A 20,785-nucleotide genomic window follows, 5' to 3' on the forward strand; every position below is an offset into this window, starting at 1 on the left:
TTGTCCACCTCTGGGAACAGCCTCGGGCAAAATGGTTGCATGGGAAAGTTTTGGTGAAAAAGCGCTGGAACCAGGGTATGAAAAAAATTTGGAAATGATGAGGTCTGGACAAAGTGCCTGTGAGGACATTTGAGTGTGCCTTTGGAGGGGGGGATTCTCCCAGCAAGTCCTTTCTTTCCCTTATCTATGTCGTGACTTGGGGAGACGGGAGAAAGTCAGGCACGTTGGTCCTGAAGCTGTGGCGGGGTTTAGCGAAGCTGGCATGCCTTGCAGTAAGGGCTTGGGTTGCTGCTCCCCCGTCTCCCTGCCCCCGAACAGTCTAAGTGGTTTAGAGAAGCCCGGCCCCAGCACGACCGCTCCCATCCCGCGCCACGAGTGCTCGCTTCAACCCGGGGAAGCTCCTGCCTGGCTGCGCAATGCTACGGAGGTTGGGCGATCCACCTGTTCCTCTGAGACCTTTTCTTCCTAGGCACTACCCCTCGCTGATGAAGGGTACAACTCTCTGCTTTTAGTGGCGGAGGGAGGGAGGTACCTCCGATTTGCAGCTTCTGTTTGCAGCTGCTCGCTGCCCACCCAGGGGAGAGAAACGCCAAAGCCCCCTCGGCGGTTTCTGAGCACAGAGCCCTTGCTTAGGAAAAGGCTTAGTTTCTCCACATTTGAGAGTGACCTGGTGGCTTGCTCCTGCAAAGGTTGGACTGCAGAGAAAGTCCAGCTCTTCTCGCTCCCCGCCCCCCCCCCCCGCCCGAAAAGCTCCCCGGACATGTTTGCAGTTACCCCCCGAAACGCTGCGTTCTGCAAAGTCAGGTCGGAAGGGAGAGCAAAGTATTAGGCTGACTGTTCTCTCTCTAGCTAGGTGACGCTTCTTCTCTGCTTTGGTGACCCTCTTCCGCCTCGCCCCCCCCTCCGGCCCCCCGGGGTTGTTCCTCCCCCCTCCCCACGCCGGCACCCCGTGGTCCTCCTTTCCCCGTGCTGTATTCCACCCACCCTGTGGCCATTTTCCTCTCCCCGCCCCCCCCCCCCGCCCTCCCTCCCTCTCTCTTCGAAGTGAGGAGCATGTGCTCGGGCCCCAACCGAGGGCTTCCTCGGCGGCCGGCCCCCCATCCTGTCCCGGGAATAGCTGCCCCCCCCCTGCGGCTCCACCCCTTTCTCCTGCCCCGCAATTGAATACGCAAATTTCGAAAGCGGGCTGACCAATGGCGAGAGCCCTCAGCACGTGATGCCCAGCCCCTCCGAGGTGAGCCCTTAAGAAGTTGGGCAGCTGGCAGTCGCGAGGCAGTGTTCCCGGGAGCAGGGGTAGTGCGGACAGGCGACGACTGCCCGGGCTGCAGGAGGGGAAGGAGGGGAAGTGGAGGCCGGCGGCGGCCGGCGGCGAGCAGCCGACGCGCGGCCAGAGCGCACAGGCCAGGGCTCCGGACGCCCGGCCCGGCCCACGCGTGCCACGCGTGTCCGCTTCGACCCGGCTCCTCACCTCGTCCAGCGGCGGCGGGGGCTCAGTGGCCAAGATGCCGATCATCCTATTTCTGCTCGACACGTCGGCTTCCATGAACCAGCGCACCGACATCGGGACCACCTATCTGGACATCGCCAAGAACTCGGTGGAGATTTTCTTGAAGGTGGGGTGGGAAGAGGGGGCGGGAGAGCGAGGTAGGGCAGAGGGGGAGAAGGGCAGGGCGCGGGGCAGAGCGCGGGGCACACGGAGAGGGGCGGGGCGCGGGGCAGAGCGGGGTGGAGGGCAAGACGCGGGGCAGAGCGCGGGGCACACGGAGAGGGGCGGGGCGCGGGGTACAGCGGTGGAGGGGCAAAACGCGGGGCAAAGCGGGTGGGGGGGCAGGGCGCGGAGCAGAGTGCGGGGTAAAGCGGGGGAGGGGCAAAACACGGGGCAAAGCGGGTGGGGGGGCAGGGCGCGGAGCAGAGCGCGGAGCACACGGAGAGGGGCAGAGAGCGGGGCATAGCGGGGGAAGGGGCAAAACGCGGGGCAAAGCGGGGTAGGGGGCAGCACGCGAAGCAGAGCGCGGGGTACAGCTCGGGAAGGGCAAAACGCGGGGCAAAGCGGGTGGGGGAGCAGGACGCGGAGCAGAGCGCGGGGCACCTGGAGAGGGGAGGGTTGCAGGGTACAGCGCGGGAGGGGTAAAACGCGGGGCAAAGTGAGTGGGGGGGCAGGACGCGGAGCAGAGCGCGGGGTAAAGCGGGGGAGGGGCAAAACGCGGGGCAAAGCGGGTGGGGGGAGCAGGACGCGGAGCAGAGCGCGGGGCACATGGAGAGGGGGCGGGGCTCGGGGTACAGCGGAGGAAGGTCAAAACGCGGGGCAAAGCAGGTGGGGGAGCAGGGCGCGGGGCACATGGAGAGGGGCGGGGCGCAGGGTACAGCGAGGGAGGGGAAAAACGCGGGGCAAAGCGAGTGGGGGGGCAGGACGCGGAGCAGAGCGCGGGGCACATGGAGAGGGGCGGGGCGCGGGGTACAGCCGGGGAAGGGAAAAACGCGGGGCAGAGTGCGGGGTACAGCGGAGGAGGGGCAAAACGCGGGGCAAAGCAGGTGGGGGAGCAGGGCGCGGGGCAGAGCGCGGGGCAAATGGAGAGGGGCGGGGCGCGGGTTACAGCCGGGGAAGGGAAAAACGCGGGGCAAAGAGAGTGGGGCGGCAGGACGCGGGGCAGAGTGCGGAGGACACGAAGAGGGGCGCGGCGCGGGGTACAGCGGTGGAGGGGCAAAACGCGAGGCAAAGCGGGTGGGGGGCAGGACGCGGAGCAGAGCGCGGGGCACATGGAGAGGGGCGGGGCGCGGGGTACAGCCGGGGAGGGGCAAAACGCGGGGCAAAGCGAGTGGGGGGGGCAGGACGCGGGGCAGAGCGCGGAGTACAGCGGGGGAGGGGCAAAACGCGGGGCAAAGCGGGTGGGGGAGCAGGACGCGGGGCAGAGCGCGGGGCACATGGAGAGGGGCGGGGCGCGGGTTACAACCGGGGAAAGGAAAAACGCGGGGCAAAGCGAGTGGGGCGGCAGGACGCGGGGCAGAGTGCGGAGGACACGGAGAGGGGCGCGGCGCGGGGTACAGCGGTGGAGGGGCAAAACGCGAGGCAAAGCGGGTGGGGGGCAGGACGCGGAGCAGAGCGCGGGGCACATGGAGAGGGGTGGGGCACGGGGTACAGCCGGGGAGGGGAAAAACGCGGGGCAAAGCGAGTGGGGGGGGCAGGACGCGGGGCAGAGCCCGGGGCAAATTGTGAGGGGCGGGACGCGGGGTACATCCGGGGAGGGGAAAAACGCGGGGCAAAGCGAGTGGGGGGGCAGGACGCGGGGCAGAGCGCGGAGTACAGCGGGGGAGGGGCAAAACGCGGGGCAAAGCGGGTGGGGGCAGGACGCGGAGCAGAGCGCGGGGTACAGTGGGTGGGGGGCAAAACAAGGGACAAAGTGGGTGAGGGGTGCAGAGCGCGGGGCACACGGAGAGGGGCAGAACGCGAGGCAAAGCGGGTGGGGGGCAGGACGCGGAGCAGCGCGCGGGGTATAGTGGAATGGGGCAGCAGGGCGCGGGACAGAGCGCGTGGCAAAAGGAGAGGGGCGGGGCAAAACGCGGAGCAAAGCCAGTAGCAAAGAAGGAGGGGCAGGGCGCGGGGCAGAGCGGGAGAGGGACGGGACGGGGCCGAGGCTCGGTTCTGGCTAACTCCGCCAATTGGGCATCCCCTCCTTAGCTCCGCTCCAGAGACCCAGCCAGTCGGGCAGACAGGTACATGCTGGTCACCTGTGAAGAACCACCCTATTGTATCAAGGTAAGCCCAAGTATGATGTGGGTGTGGGGTGCAGTTGGGGCCTCCTCTGGCCCCTTCCCACCCCTTCCCACCCCAGCCACCTGTTCCATAGTGACGATGCTTAATAGAAACTGGGGAGGGCGTGTGTGTGCGCGTGGGAGGGGGGCGGCATTCTCTTGTTCTTAGGTTGACCCCAAGGGTGCCCAGACTGAGGAACGTAAAGGCAGGGTGCTCCCTAGGTGGACCTAACTTCCCACTGCTCCGGGAAAATGGCAGATATTTGTCTTTGGAAATATGGGTGCCATAGAGATGGAAGGGTGGGGTCCTGCCACTCCTGGTTCTTGACCCCTGCTCCTGATTTCCCTTCTTTGCCTTTCGATCTGCCACACCTTCCCCCTACAACCTCCCTAGGCTCCCTCTTGCCAAAGCAAGTCTTCCCACCTTTTCTCTCCTCCCCCCACCCCCACGTCAACCCTTAGCTTCTTGCCAATCCGGGAGCTTCCAAGACAAGGTGCGTTCAGTACAACTTGGATACAGTAAGACTTTGCAAAGCCTCGTGCGCGCAGAACAATCGAGCGAGAAAATTAGTGAACTAGGGTGGGTCTATATTCGTGCTTCAAGCACTGCAATAGGCAACATCCCACAAAGAAGTATATTCTATCATCAAGTATTCTATTCCAGGGGGCAAATAGCGATTCTGGGGACCACCTGTATCCAGAAAAGGCCGAGATCTTACAGTTTACAGGCACAGAATTGCAACCCTGCCTCTAAGGCCCAGAATTCCTCCTCTAGGGCTGTAGCCTTTCATTTCTCAGTTTCCAGTTTTCCCTCTAAAATAAAGATAATTGTTTAGGACCTCCCCTCCCCAAAGTTTTTTTTGTGAGAAGCAAATGAAAATGTACAGAAAGTATTACATAAGTATCAGCAATTATTATTAAGGGCCCTTTTCAGAACACACAGACCAAAAAAATGTTACTAAAGTAATAGATTACACTGATAAAGATGTTCTCTAAAATGCTCTGCCCTGAGAATCTTAAGATGAGGCCACAGGACTGAAATCTACTGTGAATCCAGTCCGGAACATCTTGTTCCATCTCCCTACTTCCACCCCCTACCTCTCCTGAGTAAGGAACAGCCATAACAAAACTCTCTGGAAATGATCCTGAACTCACTTGTCTCAGGACCTTTGACTGTGGGAGGCCCTGATCATCTATTTCTTTCCCCATTCACATGTCTGCAAATTCTCATCGGCTCTTCTCCTTAAACTTCTGGCATAGTCACTACTCAGGCTGAACACCTTTCACTGCTAGTTTCTCATCCCTCTCTACCCCAACCTACCTGAATCCAAGGGACATATAGCCATTGTGCCCTCTGGATCCCACACTGTGTTTTCTTAATTTTTTTCTTTTTGCAAGGCAGTGGTGCTACATGGCTTGCCCAAGGCCACACAGGTAGGTAATTATTAAGTGTCTGAGGCCGGATTTGAACCCAGGTACTCCTGACTCCAGGGCCAATGCTTTATCCACTTCAGCTGCCTAGCCGACCCGGGCTGCTGCCTCTTAATCAACTGTTGTCCCACAGCTATTTTAACAAGTGAAAAAACTTGCAAAGTTGCCAAAAGATAATTTTGTTCGAAAGCAATAGAATGAAATTAATATTTTGTCATTTGTAGCATAAAATGGCATTTTGGTTGATTTTTTTCTCCTTAAATCTCCTGTTGTATGTATCTACCTAATTTCATTCGAGTATTTTGTAAAAAATATTTTCATCATTTGACATTCTCTATTTAGGAAAGATATGGTTTGCAGGTACATTTCTGGGGAACTTTAGATTTCAAAAATGTCAAAAAAAATTTTTCCAGTTTGTTTATTTTTTCCAATTACATGTCAAGATAGTTTTCTTTAATCCTTTATTGGTTTTGGTTTTTTGCATTCAAAAAGAACTTTTATTTTCAAGTGTATCCACAAAACAAGTCAGTATGGCAATATTTTATAAAACTGTTAAATTTTAGGCTGCCATTAGTCAGTTTTTAGAAAATTTTGCTTTTAAAAATTATTTTTCTAATTATATGCAAAGATAGTTTTCAACAATCATTTTTATAAGGTTTTGTATATGGATTTATACATGTACAACTATGTTAAACATATCACTATACAATTTTAAAAAGTGTTTTGCTAGAGGGGTTTTTTTTTCCTGCCAACTTTCATTTTTGGTTAGGAGTAAGTCCCACGTTAAGATTTTACAGAAGAAAAGTTGTTGGGGGAGAAAAAATCTTTAATGTATAAAGTTGATTTGTTTAACAAGTTTAAAAACAGAACCATTTAAAATGAACACATATTTAAGTTAGTGTTTCATTTCTTTACCATACAAATGGTATTAAAAGGAACTGTTCCAGTCAGTTAAAACTAATGAAGACCAGAATAATTTTCTGATGTTTTCAAACAACATTAGTACATAAGCATATAATTTTGTTATTGTTTTTAAATGCTTAGAAAAAATGATAATTTCATGGTTTACATAAAGCCCTTTAAAAATCTGCTAGCCCAGGTTTATAGAAGATAATAGAAAAACAATACGATGGCATTATTCTTTGAAAGATTCATTTGGTAGAGGGACTCAATACTAAATGGATAATCAGCCTTCATTTTTGTAAAATTTTCTCCCTCCCACCTGTCCTTCCCCCGCCCAAGATAGCAAATAATCTTATATAGATTATACATGCACAATCATGTTACACCTAAAGTGATGATTTCTAAAAAAACCCCAAAAATGGTTTTCACCAGACCAATGTATGGCTTCATAATTCTTCAAAATCAATATATTTTGCTCGTAAAGAGATAGTTTTATTTAAAAAAGATGTTATTCCTTTTTGCTTCTTTTCTTCCCAATTGTTCTTGTCTTCTCTTTATATTTCCATGCATTTGTGTTCTCTTTTGCTTCTGTGCAAAGACTCACCACCATACATTCAAGTTTTTCTATTCTGCCTGTTATATATGCTGTACAGACCATAAATTCTGATCTTAGTTATTTCTTTCTTGAACCAATCAGAAGGTCTGCTGTAGTTCTGTTGGTTGATTCAATTTCGTTTCTTTTGCATCGTTTATTCAGAGAGTTTGGACTTGTTTTGATGACTCGGTGGTCATCTTCTCTTTTAATATCTTTCCTGTTGATTTAAATGTTTATGTTCAAGGTTTCTGAGTTTTATTCTTCCCCAAATCTTTGGTAATTTCAGTCTTTTCACTTATTACTCATTTTCTGACTCCTACAGATCCTCTCAGGGCTGGACCTCAAAACTGACTTTTTTATGATGAGGGATTCACTCTTGTTTTTTTTTTTTAAATTTAATTTCATTTATTTTTTTAGAAATATTTTATTAGGGGCGGCTAGGTGGCGTTAGTGGATAAAGCACCGGCCCTGGAGTCAGGAGTGCCTGGGTTCAAATCCGGTCTCGGACAATAATTACCTAGCTGTGTGGCCTTGGGCAAGCCACTGAACCCCATTTGCCTTGCAAAAAAAAAAAAAAGAACATAAGCTCCCTGAGGGCAGGGTTGTTTAAGGGGCGGCTAGGTGGCGTAGTGGATAAAGCACCGGCCTTGGAGTCAAGAGTACCTCGGTTCAAAGTCTCAGACACTTAATAATTACCTAGCTGTGTGGCCTTGAGCAAGCCACTTAACCCCATTTGCCTTGCAAAAAAAACCTAAAAAAATATTTTATTTATTTTGAGTTTTACAATTTTCCCCCTAATCTTGTTTCCCTCCCCACCCCCACAGAAGGCAGTGTGTTAGTCTTTACATTGTTTTCATGGTATAAGTTGATCTAAGTTGAATGGGATGTAAAAGAAATCATATCCTTAAGGAAGAAAAATAAGGTATAAGAGATAGCAAAATTACATAAGAAGATAACACTTTTTTTTTTCTAAGTTAAAAGTAATAGTCTTTGGTCTTTGTTCAAACTCCACAGTTTTTTATCTGGATACAGATGGTATTCTTCATCTCAGAAACCCCGAAATTGTTCCTGATTGTTGCACTGCTGCAACGAGCAAGTCCATCAGGGTTGGTCATCACCCCCATGTTGCTGTTAGGGTATACGATGTTCTGGTTCTGCTAATCTCACCCAGCACCAGTCCATGCAAATCCTTCCAAGCTTCCCTGAATTCCCATCCCTTCTGGTTTCTTTTTTTTTTTTTTTAGTTTTTTTTTGCCAGGTTAGTGGCTTGCCCAAAGCCACACAGCTAGGTAATTATTAAGTGTCTGAGGCCGGATTTGAACCCAGGTACTCCTGACTCCAGGGTTGGTGCTCTGTTCACTCTGCCACCTAGCCTCGCCCTGCCACCTAGTTGCCCCGCCTCCTGGTTTCTAATAGTACAACAGTGTTCCATGGCATACATATACCCCAGTTTGTTAATCCATTCTCCATTCACTCAGTTTCCAATTCTTTGTCACCACAAACAGGGCTGCTATGAATATTTTTATACAAGTGATATTTTTCACCAGTCTTAGTCCCTGCCTTAAATGACTTCTAGGGATACGGGACTGGCTCAGTTGGATGCCATGCCACTTTTTCAGGCTTAGGAGTGTCCCATATATGCTGTTCCCTTGTGCCCATCCCTTCTATTCTTTAGTTATCTGCTAAGGAATTTACTCAAGGCTGCAAAGGGAGGAATATCAGGGTCAGGATTCAAACCAAAGTGCTCTCAACATTGCACTGTCCTGCCATCTCTGGGGAGTCTTCTGGAGGCTAAGGGAAATCTTAACTAAATAGTTGTTGTCCTCCTGAGGCTGGCACAGTAGTTCTTCAATGGATATTTCTTTCTTGATACTACAATTGGACACTACAGAAGCAATGTTTTAAAATAACTTCTTTATGTTTATCCTATGCACACCAGAGTCTAATAACCAACTTAAAAATATTACAGATAGTATTTTAATAATTCTAGAAATGAAGGTGGAATTTTTGGTCAAAAATATGGAAAGATGTTAACTCAAATTTGATTTCACACTTGTACCCTAATCCTTTAATTGATTGCATATCTTACTTCATATTTGAAGTATAGATAGCAGAACATGCTGTTGTTACTTCACAATCAGGACCCAATTGTTTTCAGTGTGAAGGGTGGGCCTATATTCAGGAAGACTTGGGTTCAGCTTTGATACCTATTATTTTTAACACATAATGTATGAGTTTCCTCTTAAATAAGAAAATAACATGGGTTTATGAAATCCAGGCTGTAGACAAGAGTCCCTCAAGTCAACCTAGGAAGCTTATCAATTTAAGAAAATAAGCTTTGAGTCCTTTTTTGGACTTTTTCAAATTGTACTTCAGTTCTTCCTGCCGCAAGCCATGATTAAGCATTCTATTTCTAAACTCTGATTTGTCATTTTGGGGCTGGTGGGTTTTTGTTTTTTAGGTTTTTGCAAGGCAAATGAGGTTAAGTAACTTGCTCAAGGCCACACAGCTAGGTAATTATTAAGTGTCTGAGACCAGATTTGAACTCAGGTACTCCTGACTCCTAGCTGCCCCCGGGCTGATGTTTTAATAACATCTGGAATTTTCCTACTCAAAGTTGAGTGAAAGTTTTTTATTTGCCAATAGCTCCAAGCTACAAATAATAGCTTTTGGTCAGACTGATTCTCAAGTCGGCTCTTCTCAGGTTGGCAGTAGATGTTTTGTTTCTGTTGTAAATTTCACTGCTCATTCAAATCTGTGATCCCTTCAACCATATCCTGTTAGCTGGGTTAATACAATCCGTAGCCTAGTCTTAGCAAAGTAGTGTGCAGTATGGTTTTCTATTCATTTACTCTGAGTTCTGAGCAGTACTCTTTTCCCATTAATAAACAGAACTTCACATTTCCCAGGTCTCAATTTATATAGCCAGCTTTAAACACTGAAAAAAAGCATTTTCTTTGTTCAATTTTTCCCCTACTAGAAAAAATATTTTCTGTTGGCATTGGAGTAGGCATGAATGTCGCAGAAGATGGTTTTTATAGAAGCACTTACCCAGCATCTCTGTAGTGAAATAGCTACATGATACAGCATGACAGTAATTCTTCATGGGAGAGTCTTTGCAAGTGGAATTTTGCTGGAAGGAGATAGTTTTGAGTACATGAAATGTCTGGTTCCCTGCACAAACCCCATCGTGCAGGGAAAAATGGTCTTTAAGAACAACTGGTCTCATCAGACCACTTGTTTGCAATCAGCATTGGTATGGAACTGAAATCTTAAAGCACTACATAAATGTTAACCAATGTGCTTACTAGTCATAGAGGCCCTGTTCCAGCCAATCCATAAGAATAATTGAGAATTAGCACACCAAAGCATTAAGCAGAGCTCTGGAAGGCTCTGCTTATCCATTTTTGATAAGCAAATACGTGTGTCCAAAATGTGTGCCAACAGCTTCTCCTCCAGTGAGTAAGTGATCGTGTTTAATCCCATTTACATTGACCTGTGAGTATGTCCATTTTTAGAGAGAGGGTAAAGTCAATTGTCAATCTATCCTGGCCTGAATTAGCTTAAGATATTATATTAAAATAGAGGGTCATTGGTTCCAAATCTTGATACTGAAGATGATTAGATAAATAACCCATACATCCAAAGGCATAGACTGAATGAAGCATTTATTAAATGCTTACCATGTACAAAGCAGATCTGCTGCCAGCCTAAGAAGGGCCTGCTTGGGCATTGGTATTACCCAAAGCCAATATTTATGGCTTGGAGTTATCAGTGAGCAAGTTATATCATCTGAGCCCTAGAGTTACCAATAGAAAAGGAGAAAGGACAGATAACTCATTTTTCTGATTTGCTGAAGACACAAACTTGGAATCCAAAGTCAGGGTCTCCAAAGATTTTGATAGATGAGAATATTGGGTCGAATCTACTTTGATGAAATTTAATAGGGATAAATATGTAAAATCTTGGATTTGGGCTCAAAAAACCCTCCTTCAAAAGTCTGGGAAGAGGGCTTTTGACAAAGAGCTGGAGTTTTACTAGATGACTGACTCAGTAGCACTCACCAGCATAACAGAGCTGCTCCTAAAGGCTTAATCTGATTTTAGGCAGCATGAAGAGAGGCCTAACCTCCAGGGAGGAGGAGCTAGGTAATGGTCCCTTTACACTCTGCCTTCTGTAGATCTCAGCTGGAGTCTTAGAGTCAGTTCTCAGTGCCAGAGATGAGTAATAAAACTGATAAGTTTGAGAACATCCAGAGCAGGGCATCCAGAATGGTGAAAGACCTTGAGTCCATGTCATATGACATGAAGGAAACGGAGACTCAGCCTGGAGAAGAGACAACTAACTAGGAGAGGCATCGTAGCTATTTGAAGGACTCCCCTCCCAAAGGGTGACTAACCTTGTCTTGTCTGCTCAACCCCTGAAGACAGCACAGGAAGTTCTCAGGAAAAGTTTCAAATCTACTCTCAGTTGCAGGGCACACTTCCTAATAAGCCGAAAAGCAGAGGGTTTGGAGAATATGTTACATGATGTGCTAGATAAGGGTTAACTAAGCTCAATTAAGCACGTAAGTGAAACCTATTATGCAAATCGGCCCTCTTAGCCCACTCTTATGGAATATATGAATGACCAAGCTAATGGGCAGTGGCAGCTTGATGAAGAGGCTCCTTTCGAAAATGTGTTTGGAACTGAATACATTTTCTTATAGGAAGAATAAAAAAGACTCATTTAAGGGCTATGTGCCAGAGGCTTTGCTAACTGCTAAAACAACCCCAAGACAGTCCCTGCCCCACCCCCACCCCCACCAAAAGCTTAAATTTTTCTAAATGCTGGCAGAAAATTGTGAGGAGTTTCATATAGAGGATACAGATGAAATGAAGCAGATCTTGATGCCCCACAAGATTGTATTATTACTACAAATGCAAAATGTTCCATTCTAACCTTCCTAAGGTAGACAGGTTCTCAAGTCAGTCCATGAAAGATATTCAGCTTATAAGGTAACTGGACCCCTGAGAGGCAACCTAATGTGGGATCACCTGCCTCCAACAACCTGAGCTGTGTGGGCCCAAGTTGCTTAAGCTCTCAGTAGAGGAACATCAGCTTGGAGCAAAGATAAGGAAGGGACAGGAGCTGCTGGGACAGCCAGCATTGGGACTTGGGGCCAGGGACCAGGGAGGATTATCATAGGTTTGGAAGTTGAAGACTTGCTTATATTCCTCCTTTTGAGAAATTTTTTTTGTTGTCCTAGAAATCATTTCCAGAGGGAGGGAGCTTTTCTATCTCCCAAATTCTTGCTTATATGAACAAACTGACAAGGCTAACAATCAGGATGAGTTGATCACTCTAATCTCTGCTGTTGCTATAAATGCTATTCCCATTTGTATTGAAAGCCAGTTTGATTGCTTTGATTAGTTAGGTTGGACATGGATTTTCCCATGCAAAGGATGTTAGTTAGAATTCATGCAAATGAATTTACTGTTGCCGATCTTAATTGGTTGATTTTTATATAATTTTTTCTCAAATGAAAGGTTTTTTTTAAGTTTCAAAATTTTGAGTCCTGAATTCTCTTATCTCCTTCCCTCCCCTCCCCCCTCCTTCAGAAGGCAAGCAATTTGATGTAGATTATACATGTGCGTCACGTGCAAAATATTTCCATTTTAACCATATTACAAAAGAAAACGTAAACCATAAAAGAACTGCTATAATTATTTTTGTACATATATGTCTTGCCAAAAATCCCCCCTTGGTGGAATATTCAGGATTCCCCCAAACAAGTGGTCCAGTTTAATTCTGAAGAAAGAAGCCAAGGAGTATTTGATTCTTAAACTACTTATGTAATCGATCTGAAGCTGGTATAAATATTTTTGTTTGCTAAAAGAGCTGCCATAAATATTTCTGTACATAGAAGTCCTTTTCTTTTTTCTTTGATCTCTGTAGGATACAGAGCTAATAGTGGTATTGCTCCAATTTTTGGAGATCTAACTTTATTTGTGTGAAAGTAATTTGTAATTATGTTCATATAGTTACTGGGTTTGTCTTGGCAAGTAGATCACCAAACATTTTATATTGTCTGCATTTTTTTTTAAACGGGATTTTTCTTTCTGTGTTTTCCTACTGGACGTTGATGATAATATATAGAAATGCTGATGAACTTTGTGGAAGTTGTTAATTGCTTTTTAGTTTAGTTTTTTTTTTTTTTTGCAAGGCAATGGGGTTAAGTGGCTTGTCCAAGGCCACACAGCTAGGGAATTATTAAGTGTCTGAAGCCAAAAGTGAACTCAGGTCCTCCTGACTCCAGGACCAGTGCTCTAACCACTGTGCCACCTAGCTGCTCCTTTCTGGTGTTTTTTTTTTTTTTTTTTGTTATTGTTTTTTAGATTTTTCAAGGCAGTGGGGTTAAGTGGCTTACCCAAGGCCACACAGCTAGGTCATTATTAAGTGTCTGAGACCGGATTTGAACCCTGACTCCAAGGCTGGTGCTTTATCCACTGTGCCACCTAACCACCCCACCCTTTCTGATGTTTTTTAATAGGAATGATTGTTGTATTTTGTCAAAGACTTTTTCTGACTCTGTTGAGATAATCTTCAATTTTTGGGTGGGGGGGTGTTATTGATATGATCAGTTATACTGATAATTTTCCCTAATATTGAACTAGCCTTGCATTTCTGGTTCATGATATATGATCTTTGTGATATATTCCTGTGAACTCCTTGCTAATATTTTATTTAAAATTTTTGCATCAATATTCATTAGGGAAATTAGTCTATAGTCTATGGGTTTAGGTATTAATATCATATCTGTGTTGTAAAAGGGATTGGTAGGATTCCTTCTTTGTCTATTTTTTCCCTAATAGATTCTGTGCTATTTGAATTAATTGTTCTTTAAATGTTTGGTAAAATTCACTTGTAAATCCATTAGTCTTGATGCTTTTTTTTCCTTAGGAAGTTCATTTATGGATTGCTCAATTTCTTTTCTTCAAATAGGCTTATTTAGATATTCTGTCTCCTGTTAATCTAGGCAATTTATATTTTTGTAAATATTCATCTATTTCACTTAGATTCTCAGACTTTTTGACATATAATTGGACAAAATAGCTCCTCACAATTGCTTTAATTTTATCTTCATTGGAGAATTCACCCGTTTCATTTTTGGTACTGGTAATTTGTTGTTTTTTTTCCTTTTTTAAAAATTAGATTAACCAAACCCAAAATTATTTTTGTTGTGTTTTTTTCCTAACACTAGCTTCTAGTTTTACCTATTAGTTCAATGGTTTTCTTGCTTTAAATTTTATTACTATTCCTTTTGATTTTCAGGATTTGCAGTTTGGTATTTGGGGGTTCAAGATTTATTCTTTTTGGAGTTTTTTTAGTTGTATGCGCAATATTCTGTTAATATTATTATATTATTCTATAATCTATTCTTTCTCTATTTTATTGATGTAAGCATTTAGAAATATAAATTTTCCCCAAGTACTGCTTTGACTGCATTGCATACATTTTAGTATATTGTCTCATTGTTGTCATTCTCTTTAATGAAATTATTTATTGTTTCTATGATTTGTTCTTAGACCCATTCATTCTTTTTTTTAAGGTTTTTTTCTTTGTAAGGCAAACGGGGTTAAGTGGCTTGCCCAAGGCCACACAACTAGGTAATTATTAAGTGTCTGAGACTGGATTTGAACCAGGTACTCCTAACTCCAGGGCCGGTGCTTTATCTACTATGCCACCTAGCTGCCCCCCATTCATTCTTTAGTATGAGATTATTTAGTTTCAAATTAATTTTTAATCTGTGCTTCCATGACCCTTTATTGAATGTCATTTTTATTGCATTATAGTCTGAAAAGGGTGCATTTAATATTTTTACTTTTTTATTTGATTGTGAGGTTCTTATGCCCCAATAAAGGCTTTATGAATTGCCATGCACAACTAAAAATATATATATATATATATATATATATATATATATATATATATATATATATATATATATGCCTTTCTTTTCCCATTCTTTTTCACCAGAGAGCTATTATAACGAACTTTTCTAAAATTTTGTTCATCTCCTTAACTTCATTTTTGTTTGTTATTTAGTTTGGAGAGAGGAAAGTTGAGGTCCCCCACTAGTAGAGTTTTACTATCTTGTTTCTTCCTATATGTCATTTAACTTTTCTTTTAAGAATTGGAATACTATGCCATTTGGTGCAAATATGTTTAGAATTGATATTAATTGGTCTTCGGTGCCCTGTAGGAAAATATATTTTCCCTGCTTATCTCTTTTAATTAGATCTATTTTTGCTTTTGCTTTGTTTGAGATCATGATTGCTAACGTTTTTTCTTTTTTTAAAACCTCAGCTTAAGCATAATGGATTCTGCTTCAGCCCCTTATTTTTATTTTGTGTGTCTTTCGTTTTCAAGTGTTTTTCTTGTAAACAACATATTGTTGCATTCTGGTTTTTAATTTATTCTGCTATGGACTTCCATTTGATGGGTGAATTCATCCCATTCAGACACATAGTTTTAAGATTATTAAGTATTTCACTATACTATTTTTTATTGCTGTTTAACTTCTCTCTGTCTCTGTCTCTGTTGGCCTCTCTGTTTTTCTCTGTGTCTCTCTCAGTCTCTCTGTTTTTCTCTGTCTCTGTCTTTGTCTCTCTGTTTGTCTCTGGCTCTGTCATTGCCTGTCTGTCTCTGTCTCTGTCTCTTTCTCTCTCTCTCTCTCTCTCTCTCTCTCTCTCTCTCTCTCTCTCTCTCTCAGTTTTTCTCTCTGTTTTTCTCTGTCTTTGTCTCTCTCTCTCTGTTTTTCTTTCGATCTTTCTGTCTCTCTCTCCCTCTGTCTGTCTTTGTCTCTGTCTCATCTCTCTGTGTCTCTGTCTCTGTCTCTGTCTCTCTGTTTTTCCCTGTCTCTCTCTGTCTTTGTCTCTCACTGTCTCTCTGTCTGTCTCTGTCTGTCTCTGTTTTTCTCTATATGTCTCTGTGTCTCTTTCTGTCTCTGTCCGTGTGTTTTTCTCTGTCTCTGTCTGTTTGTCTGTCTCTCTGTTTTTCTCCCTCTCCCCCTCTCTGTCTTTCTCTCTCTCTCTCTGTTTCTCTCTCTCTCTCTCTCTCTCTCTCTCTCTCTCTCTCTCTCTGTTTTTCCCTCTTTGTCTTTTTCTCTGTCTCTCTGTCTCTCTCTGTCTCTCTGTTTTTCTCTAATCTGTCTCTCTGTTTTTCTCTGTCTCTGTCTCTGTCACTCTGTCTGTCTCTCTCTTTGTCTGTCTTCTCTGTTTTTCTCTCTCTGTCTCTGTCTTTGTCTCTATACCTCTCTCCTCTCTCTGTCTCTCTCTGTGTTTTTCTCTATCTCTGTCTCTCTGTTTTTCTGTCTCTTTGTCTCTCTCTGTCTCTGTCTCTCTAGCTCTTTGTCTTTCTGTCTCTCTGTTTTTCTTTCTGTCTTTGTCTCTATTTCTCTGCCTGTCTCTGTCTTCTCTCTCTGTCTTTGTCTCTCTGTTTTTCTCTCTGTCTCCATCTTTGTATCTCTGTCTCTCTGTTTTTTTGTCTGTCTGTCTTTGTCTATATCTGTATCTTTCTCTATCTCTGTTTTTCTCTCAGTCTTTCTTTGTCTCTGTCTCTGTCTCTCACTCTTTCTCTGTCTCGCGTGTTTTTCTCTCTCTGTCTCTGTTTTTCTCTTTCTGTCTGTCTCTCTGTTTGCTCTCTGTGTTTCTATCTCTTTCTCTCTCTCTCTCTCTCTCTCTGTCTCTCTGTCTCTGTCTCTTTCTCTCTGTCTCTCTCTTTCTCTGTCTCTGTCTCTCTATCTGTCCTCTCTGTCTCTCTGTTTTTCTCCCTCTCTGTCTCTGTCTGTCTCTTTTTTTACCCTTCTTAAATAATCTCTTTCCTTTTGACCATGGCCTCCCTTAATTTGTACTCTCTCCTCTCAACCGCCCTTCCCCTTCTCTTAACTCCTTTCCCTCCCATTTCCTTGTAGGGTAAGATAAATTTCTATACCCAGCTGATGGTGTATGGTATTCCCTCTGTGAGCCAATTTTGATGAGAGTAAGGTTCAAGCATTGTCCCTCCTGCCTCTTCCCGTCATAATTTGTTTTTAAATTATATTGGTATCTTTTGTATTTACGGTAATAATTTCACTGTTCACCACTCATGCCTTTTGCCGCCCCCCCCCCCCATACGTATATACATGTACCTCTTGAAGAAAAGCAGTTAAGCAAACATGATAGACAAAATGATTGTGTCTGAAAGAGCATGTCAGGTTTTATACTCTGATCCCCCATCTCTACTGAGAAGAGGGCGACAGAAATGTGTTTCTTCATCTGTTCTCTAGGATCAAGGTTGCTCATTGTACTGCATCTGAGTTCACCTGCCTTTAAGTGGTAGAGGAAAGAACTGGATTTAGAGTTAGGGCCCTAGTTAGAATCTCAGTTTTGTCACATGTTTTTGTGCCTTTGAGTATTTAAATTAAACTCACCGAGTGTTTATTAAGTCTCAGTACTTCCATTTACTTCATTATTAAAATGACAGAGTTGGATTAGATCTACTTCTTAAGGTCCCTTCCAGCACTAAATCTATTACTCTAATTATTGTGGAGATTATTCTCCTGTTTCTCCTTTCATCATTGCATCAGTTCTTACAGGTCTTCCTAAATTTCTTTTAATTCTCTTGCTCAATTCAGAATTTGAATTACAATAGAAACCTTGCAAGCCAAGTCAGCCAAGACACTGCTATGGCAACTTCGCAAAACTAGGGGCAAAAAGAAAGCAGTATTTTTCTACATTATTTAACATCATTTAAAATGTAAGAAAAGACTTCTGGGAAGAGCACTTTTCGATTTGTTCTATCTCCCTCCCTGCCTCCCTCTTTCTTTCTCTTCCTGCTCTTTCTTTCCCCATCCCTTTTTCTCTCTTTCTCTGTTTCTGTCTGTCTCTTCCTCCTTTTCTTCTCTTGCCCTTCTCGTCTCTCTCTCTCTCTCTCTCTCTCTCTCTCTCTCTCTCTCTCTAATTCTCACTATCTCTCTCTTCCTCCTTTTCTTTCTTTCTCTCTTCCTCTCTCTCCTCTTTCTTTCTCTGTTCCCTCCCACCCTTCCCTCTGTCTCTCGATATAGATATATATTAAATATTATATATATTCCCCTCTCCATCTCTCTATTCCTCTCTGTCTCATCTCTCTCTCCTTCCTTCCTTCTCTACCTCTCTTCCTCTTTCCACCCTCTTCTCTCTTTCTCCTTCTTTCTCTTCATTCCTGCCTGCCTCTCTGTATCTCCTTCTCCCTCTGTATCTCTCTTGTTTTCTCTCTCCACTTCTCTCCCCCTGCATCTCTATCTCTCCCCCTGCTCCCTCCCTCTTTCTTTCTCCTTTCTCTCCTCCATCTGTTTCTATCTCTCTCCCTCCTTCCCCTCCTCTCTTCTTCTCTGTCATTTCTTTCTTTGTTGTTTTTTAAATTTATTTTTATTAAAGATATTATTTGAGTTTTACAGTTTTCCCCCCAATTTTGCTTACCTCCCCCCCTCCATGGAAAGCACTCTGTCAGTCTTTACTTTGTTTCCATGTTGTACCTTGATCCAAATTGGGTGTGATGAGAGAGAAATCATATACTTAAAGAAGAGAAGAGAAGTCTAAGAGGTAACAAGATCAGACAATAAGATATTTGTTTTTTCTAAATTAAAGGGAATAGTCCTTGTACTTTGTTCAAACTCCACAGCTCCTTAACTGGATACACATGGCACTCTCCTTTGCAGACAGCCCAAAATTGTTCCCGATTGTTGCACTGTTGGAATGAGCAAGTCCTTCAAGGTTGAACATCATTCCCATGTTGCTGTTAGGATGTACAGTGTTTTTCTAGTTCTGCTCATCTCACTCAGCATCAGTTCATGCAAATCCCTCCAGGTTTCCGTGAAATTCCGTCCCTCCTGGTTTCTAATAGAACAATAGTGTTCCATGACATACATATACCACAGTTTGCTAAGCCATTCCCCAATTGAAGCACATTTACTTGATTTCCAATTCTTTGCCACCACAAACAGGGCTGCTATGAATATTTTTGTACAAGAAATGTTTTTACCCTTTTTCCTCATCTCTTCAGGGTATAGACCCAGTAGTGGTATTAGCTGGGTCAAAGGGTATGCACATTTTTGTTACTCTTTGGGTGTAAATCCAAATTTCTCTCCAGAAAGGTTGGATGAGTTCACAGCTCCACCAACAGTGTAATAGTGTCCCAGATTTCCCACATCCCTTCCAACAATGATCATTATCCTTCTTGGTCATATTGGCCAGTCTGAGAGGTGTAAGGTGGTACCTCAGAGAAGCTTTAATTTGCATTTCTCTAATAATTAATGATTTAGAGCATTTTTTCATATGGCTATGGATTGCTTTGATCTCCTCCTCTGTAAATTGCCTTTCCATATCCTTTGACCATTTGTCAATTGCAGAATGGTTTTTTGTTTTAAAAATATGACTCAGTTCTCTGTATATTTTAGAAATGAGTCCTTTGTCAAAATCATTAGTCGTAAAGATTATTTCCCAATTTACTACATTTCTTTTGATCTTGGTTACAGTGGTTTTATCTGTGCAAAAGCTTTTTAATTTAATGTAATCGAAATCATCTAATTGGTTTTTCGTGATGTTCTCCAACTCTTCCTTAGTCATAAACTGCTCCCCTTTCCATAGATCTGACAGGTAGACTAGTCCTTGATATTCTAATTTGCTTATAGTATTGTTTTCTATGTTTATGTCCTGTAACCATTTGGATCTTATCTTGGTAAAGGGTGTGAGGTGTTGGTCTAATCTAAGCTTCTTCCATACTAACTTCCAATTATCCCAGCAGTTTTTATCAAAGAGGGAGTTTTTATCCTGGTGGCCTGACTCTTTGGGTTTATCAAACAGCAGATTACTATAATCGTCTCCTGCTTTTACACCTAGTCTATTCCATTGGTCCACCACTCTATTTCTTAGCCAATACCAAACAGTTTTGATGACTGATGCTTTATAATATAATTTTAGATCAGGTAGGGCTAAGCCACCTTCTTTTGCACTTTTTTTCATTCAGTTCCTGGCAATTCTTGACTTTATGTCTCCATATGAATTTACTTACAATTCTTTTCTAACTCATTAAAGTAATTTTTTTTGGAATTTTGATTGGTAGGGCACTAAACAGATAGTTTAGTTTTGGTAGAATTGTCATTTTTATTATATTAGCTCTACCTATCCATGAACAGTTGATATTTGCCCAGTTATTTAAATCTGATTTAATTTGTGTGAGAAGTGTTTTATAATTGTTTTCAAAATGATTCTGAGTCTGTCTTGGCAAATAGACGACTCCCAAGTATTTTATATTGTCTGAGGTTACTTTGAATGGGATTTCTCTTTCTAGCTCTTTCTGTTGTATCTTGCTAGACATATATAGAAAAGTTGAGAATTTATGAAGGTTTATTTTATAACTTGCAACTTTGCTAAAATTGCTAATTGTTTTCAGTAGTTTTTTTGGATGATTTCTTGGGATTCTCTAGGTGAGACCATCATGTCATCTGCAAAGAGTGAGAGTTTTGTCTCTTCCTTCCCAATTCTAATTCCTTGAATTTCTTTTTCTTCTCTAATTGCTGATGCTAACATTTCTAATACAATATTGCATAGTAGTGTTGATAATGAGCACCTTTGTTTCACCCCTGATCTTATTGGGAATGCCTCTAGCCTCTCCCCATTGAATATAATGCTTGTTGATGGTTTCAAATAGATACTGCTAATTATTTTAAGGAACAGTCCATTTATTCCCACACTCTCTAGTGTTTTTATTAGGAATGGATGCTGTATTTTGTCAAAAGCTTTTTCAGCATCTATTGATATGATCTTATGATTCCTGATAGGTTTTTTTTTGATATAATCGAATATACTAACAGTTTTCCTAATAATGAACCAACCCTGCATTCCTGGAATAGATGCTACTTGATCATAATGTATTATCCTAGTGATGACTTGTTGTAATCGTTTTGCTAAGATTTTATTTAGGATTTTTGTATCTATATTCATCAGGGAAATAGGTCTATAATTTTCTTTCTCTGTTTTAACTCTTCCTGGTTTAGGTAACAGCACCATATTGGTTTCATAGAGTTAAGCAGAGTTCCATCTTTCC

At 43.2% G+C, this 20,785-nt stretch overlaps 1 protein-coding gene across 2 annotated transcripts in view; it reads left to right on the forward strand.

The window, feature by feature from the left end:
- The first annotated feature begins 1,283 nt into the window (after positions 1–1,283).
- The window catches only part of LOC141499561 (integrator complex subunit 6-like), a 69,887-nt gene continuing 50,385 nt past the window's right edge, over positions 1,284–20,785 (forward strand). For both annotated transcript variants that reach the window (XM_074202235.1, XM_074202236.1), the window contains exons 1-2: positions 1,284–1,613; positions 3,677–3,754. In XM_074202235.1, coding sequence (XP_074058336.1) covers positions 1,503–1,613; positions 3,677–3,754 — 189 coding nt within the window. In that variant the 5' untranslated portion in view covers positions 1,284–1,502. The remainder of the gene's footprint in view (positions 1,614–3,676; positions 3,755–20,785) is intronic.

Source organism: Macrotis lagotis, chromosome X (assembly GCF_037893015.1).
Source record: "Macrotis lagotis isolate mMagLag1 chromosome X, bilby.v1.9.chrom.fasta, whole genome shotgun sequence".
Classification (NCBI taxonomy): Eukaryota; Metazoa; Chordata; class Mammalia; order Peramelemorphia; family Peramelidae; genus Macrotis; species Macrotis lagotis.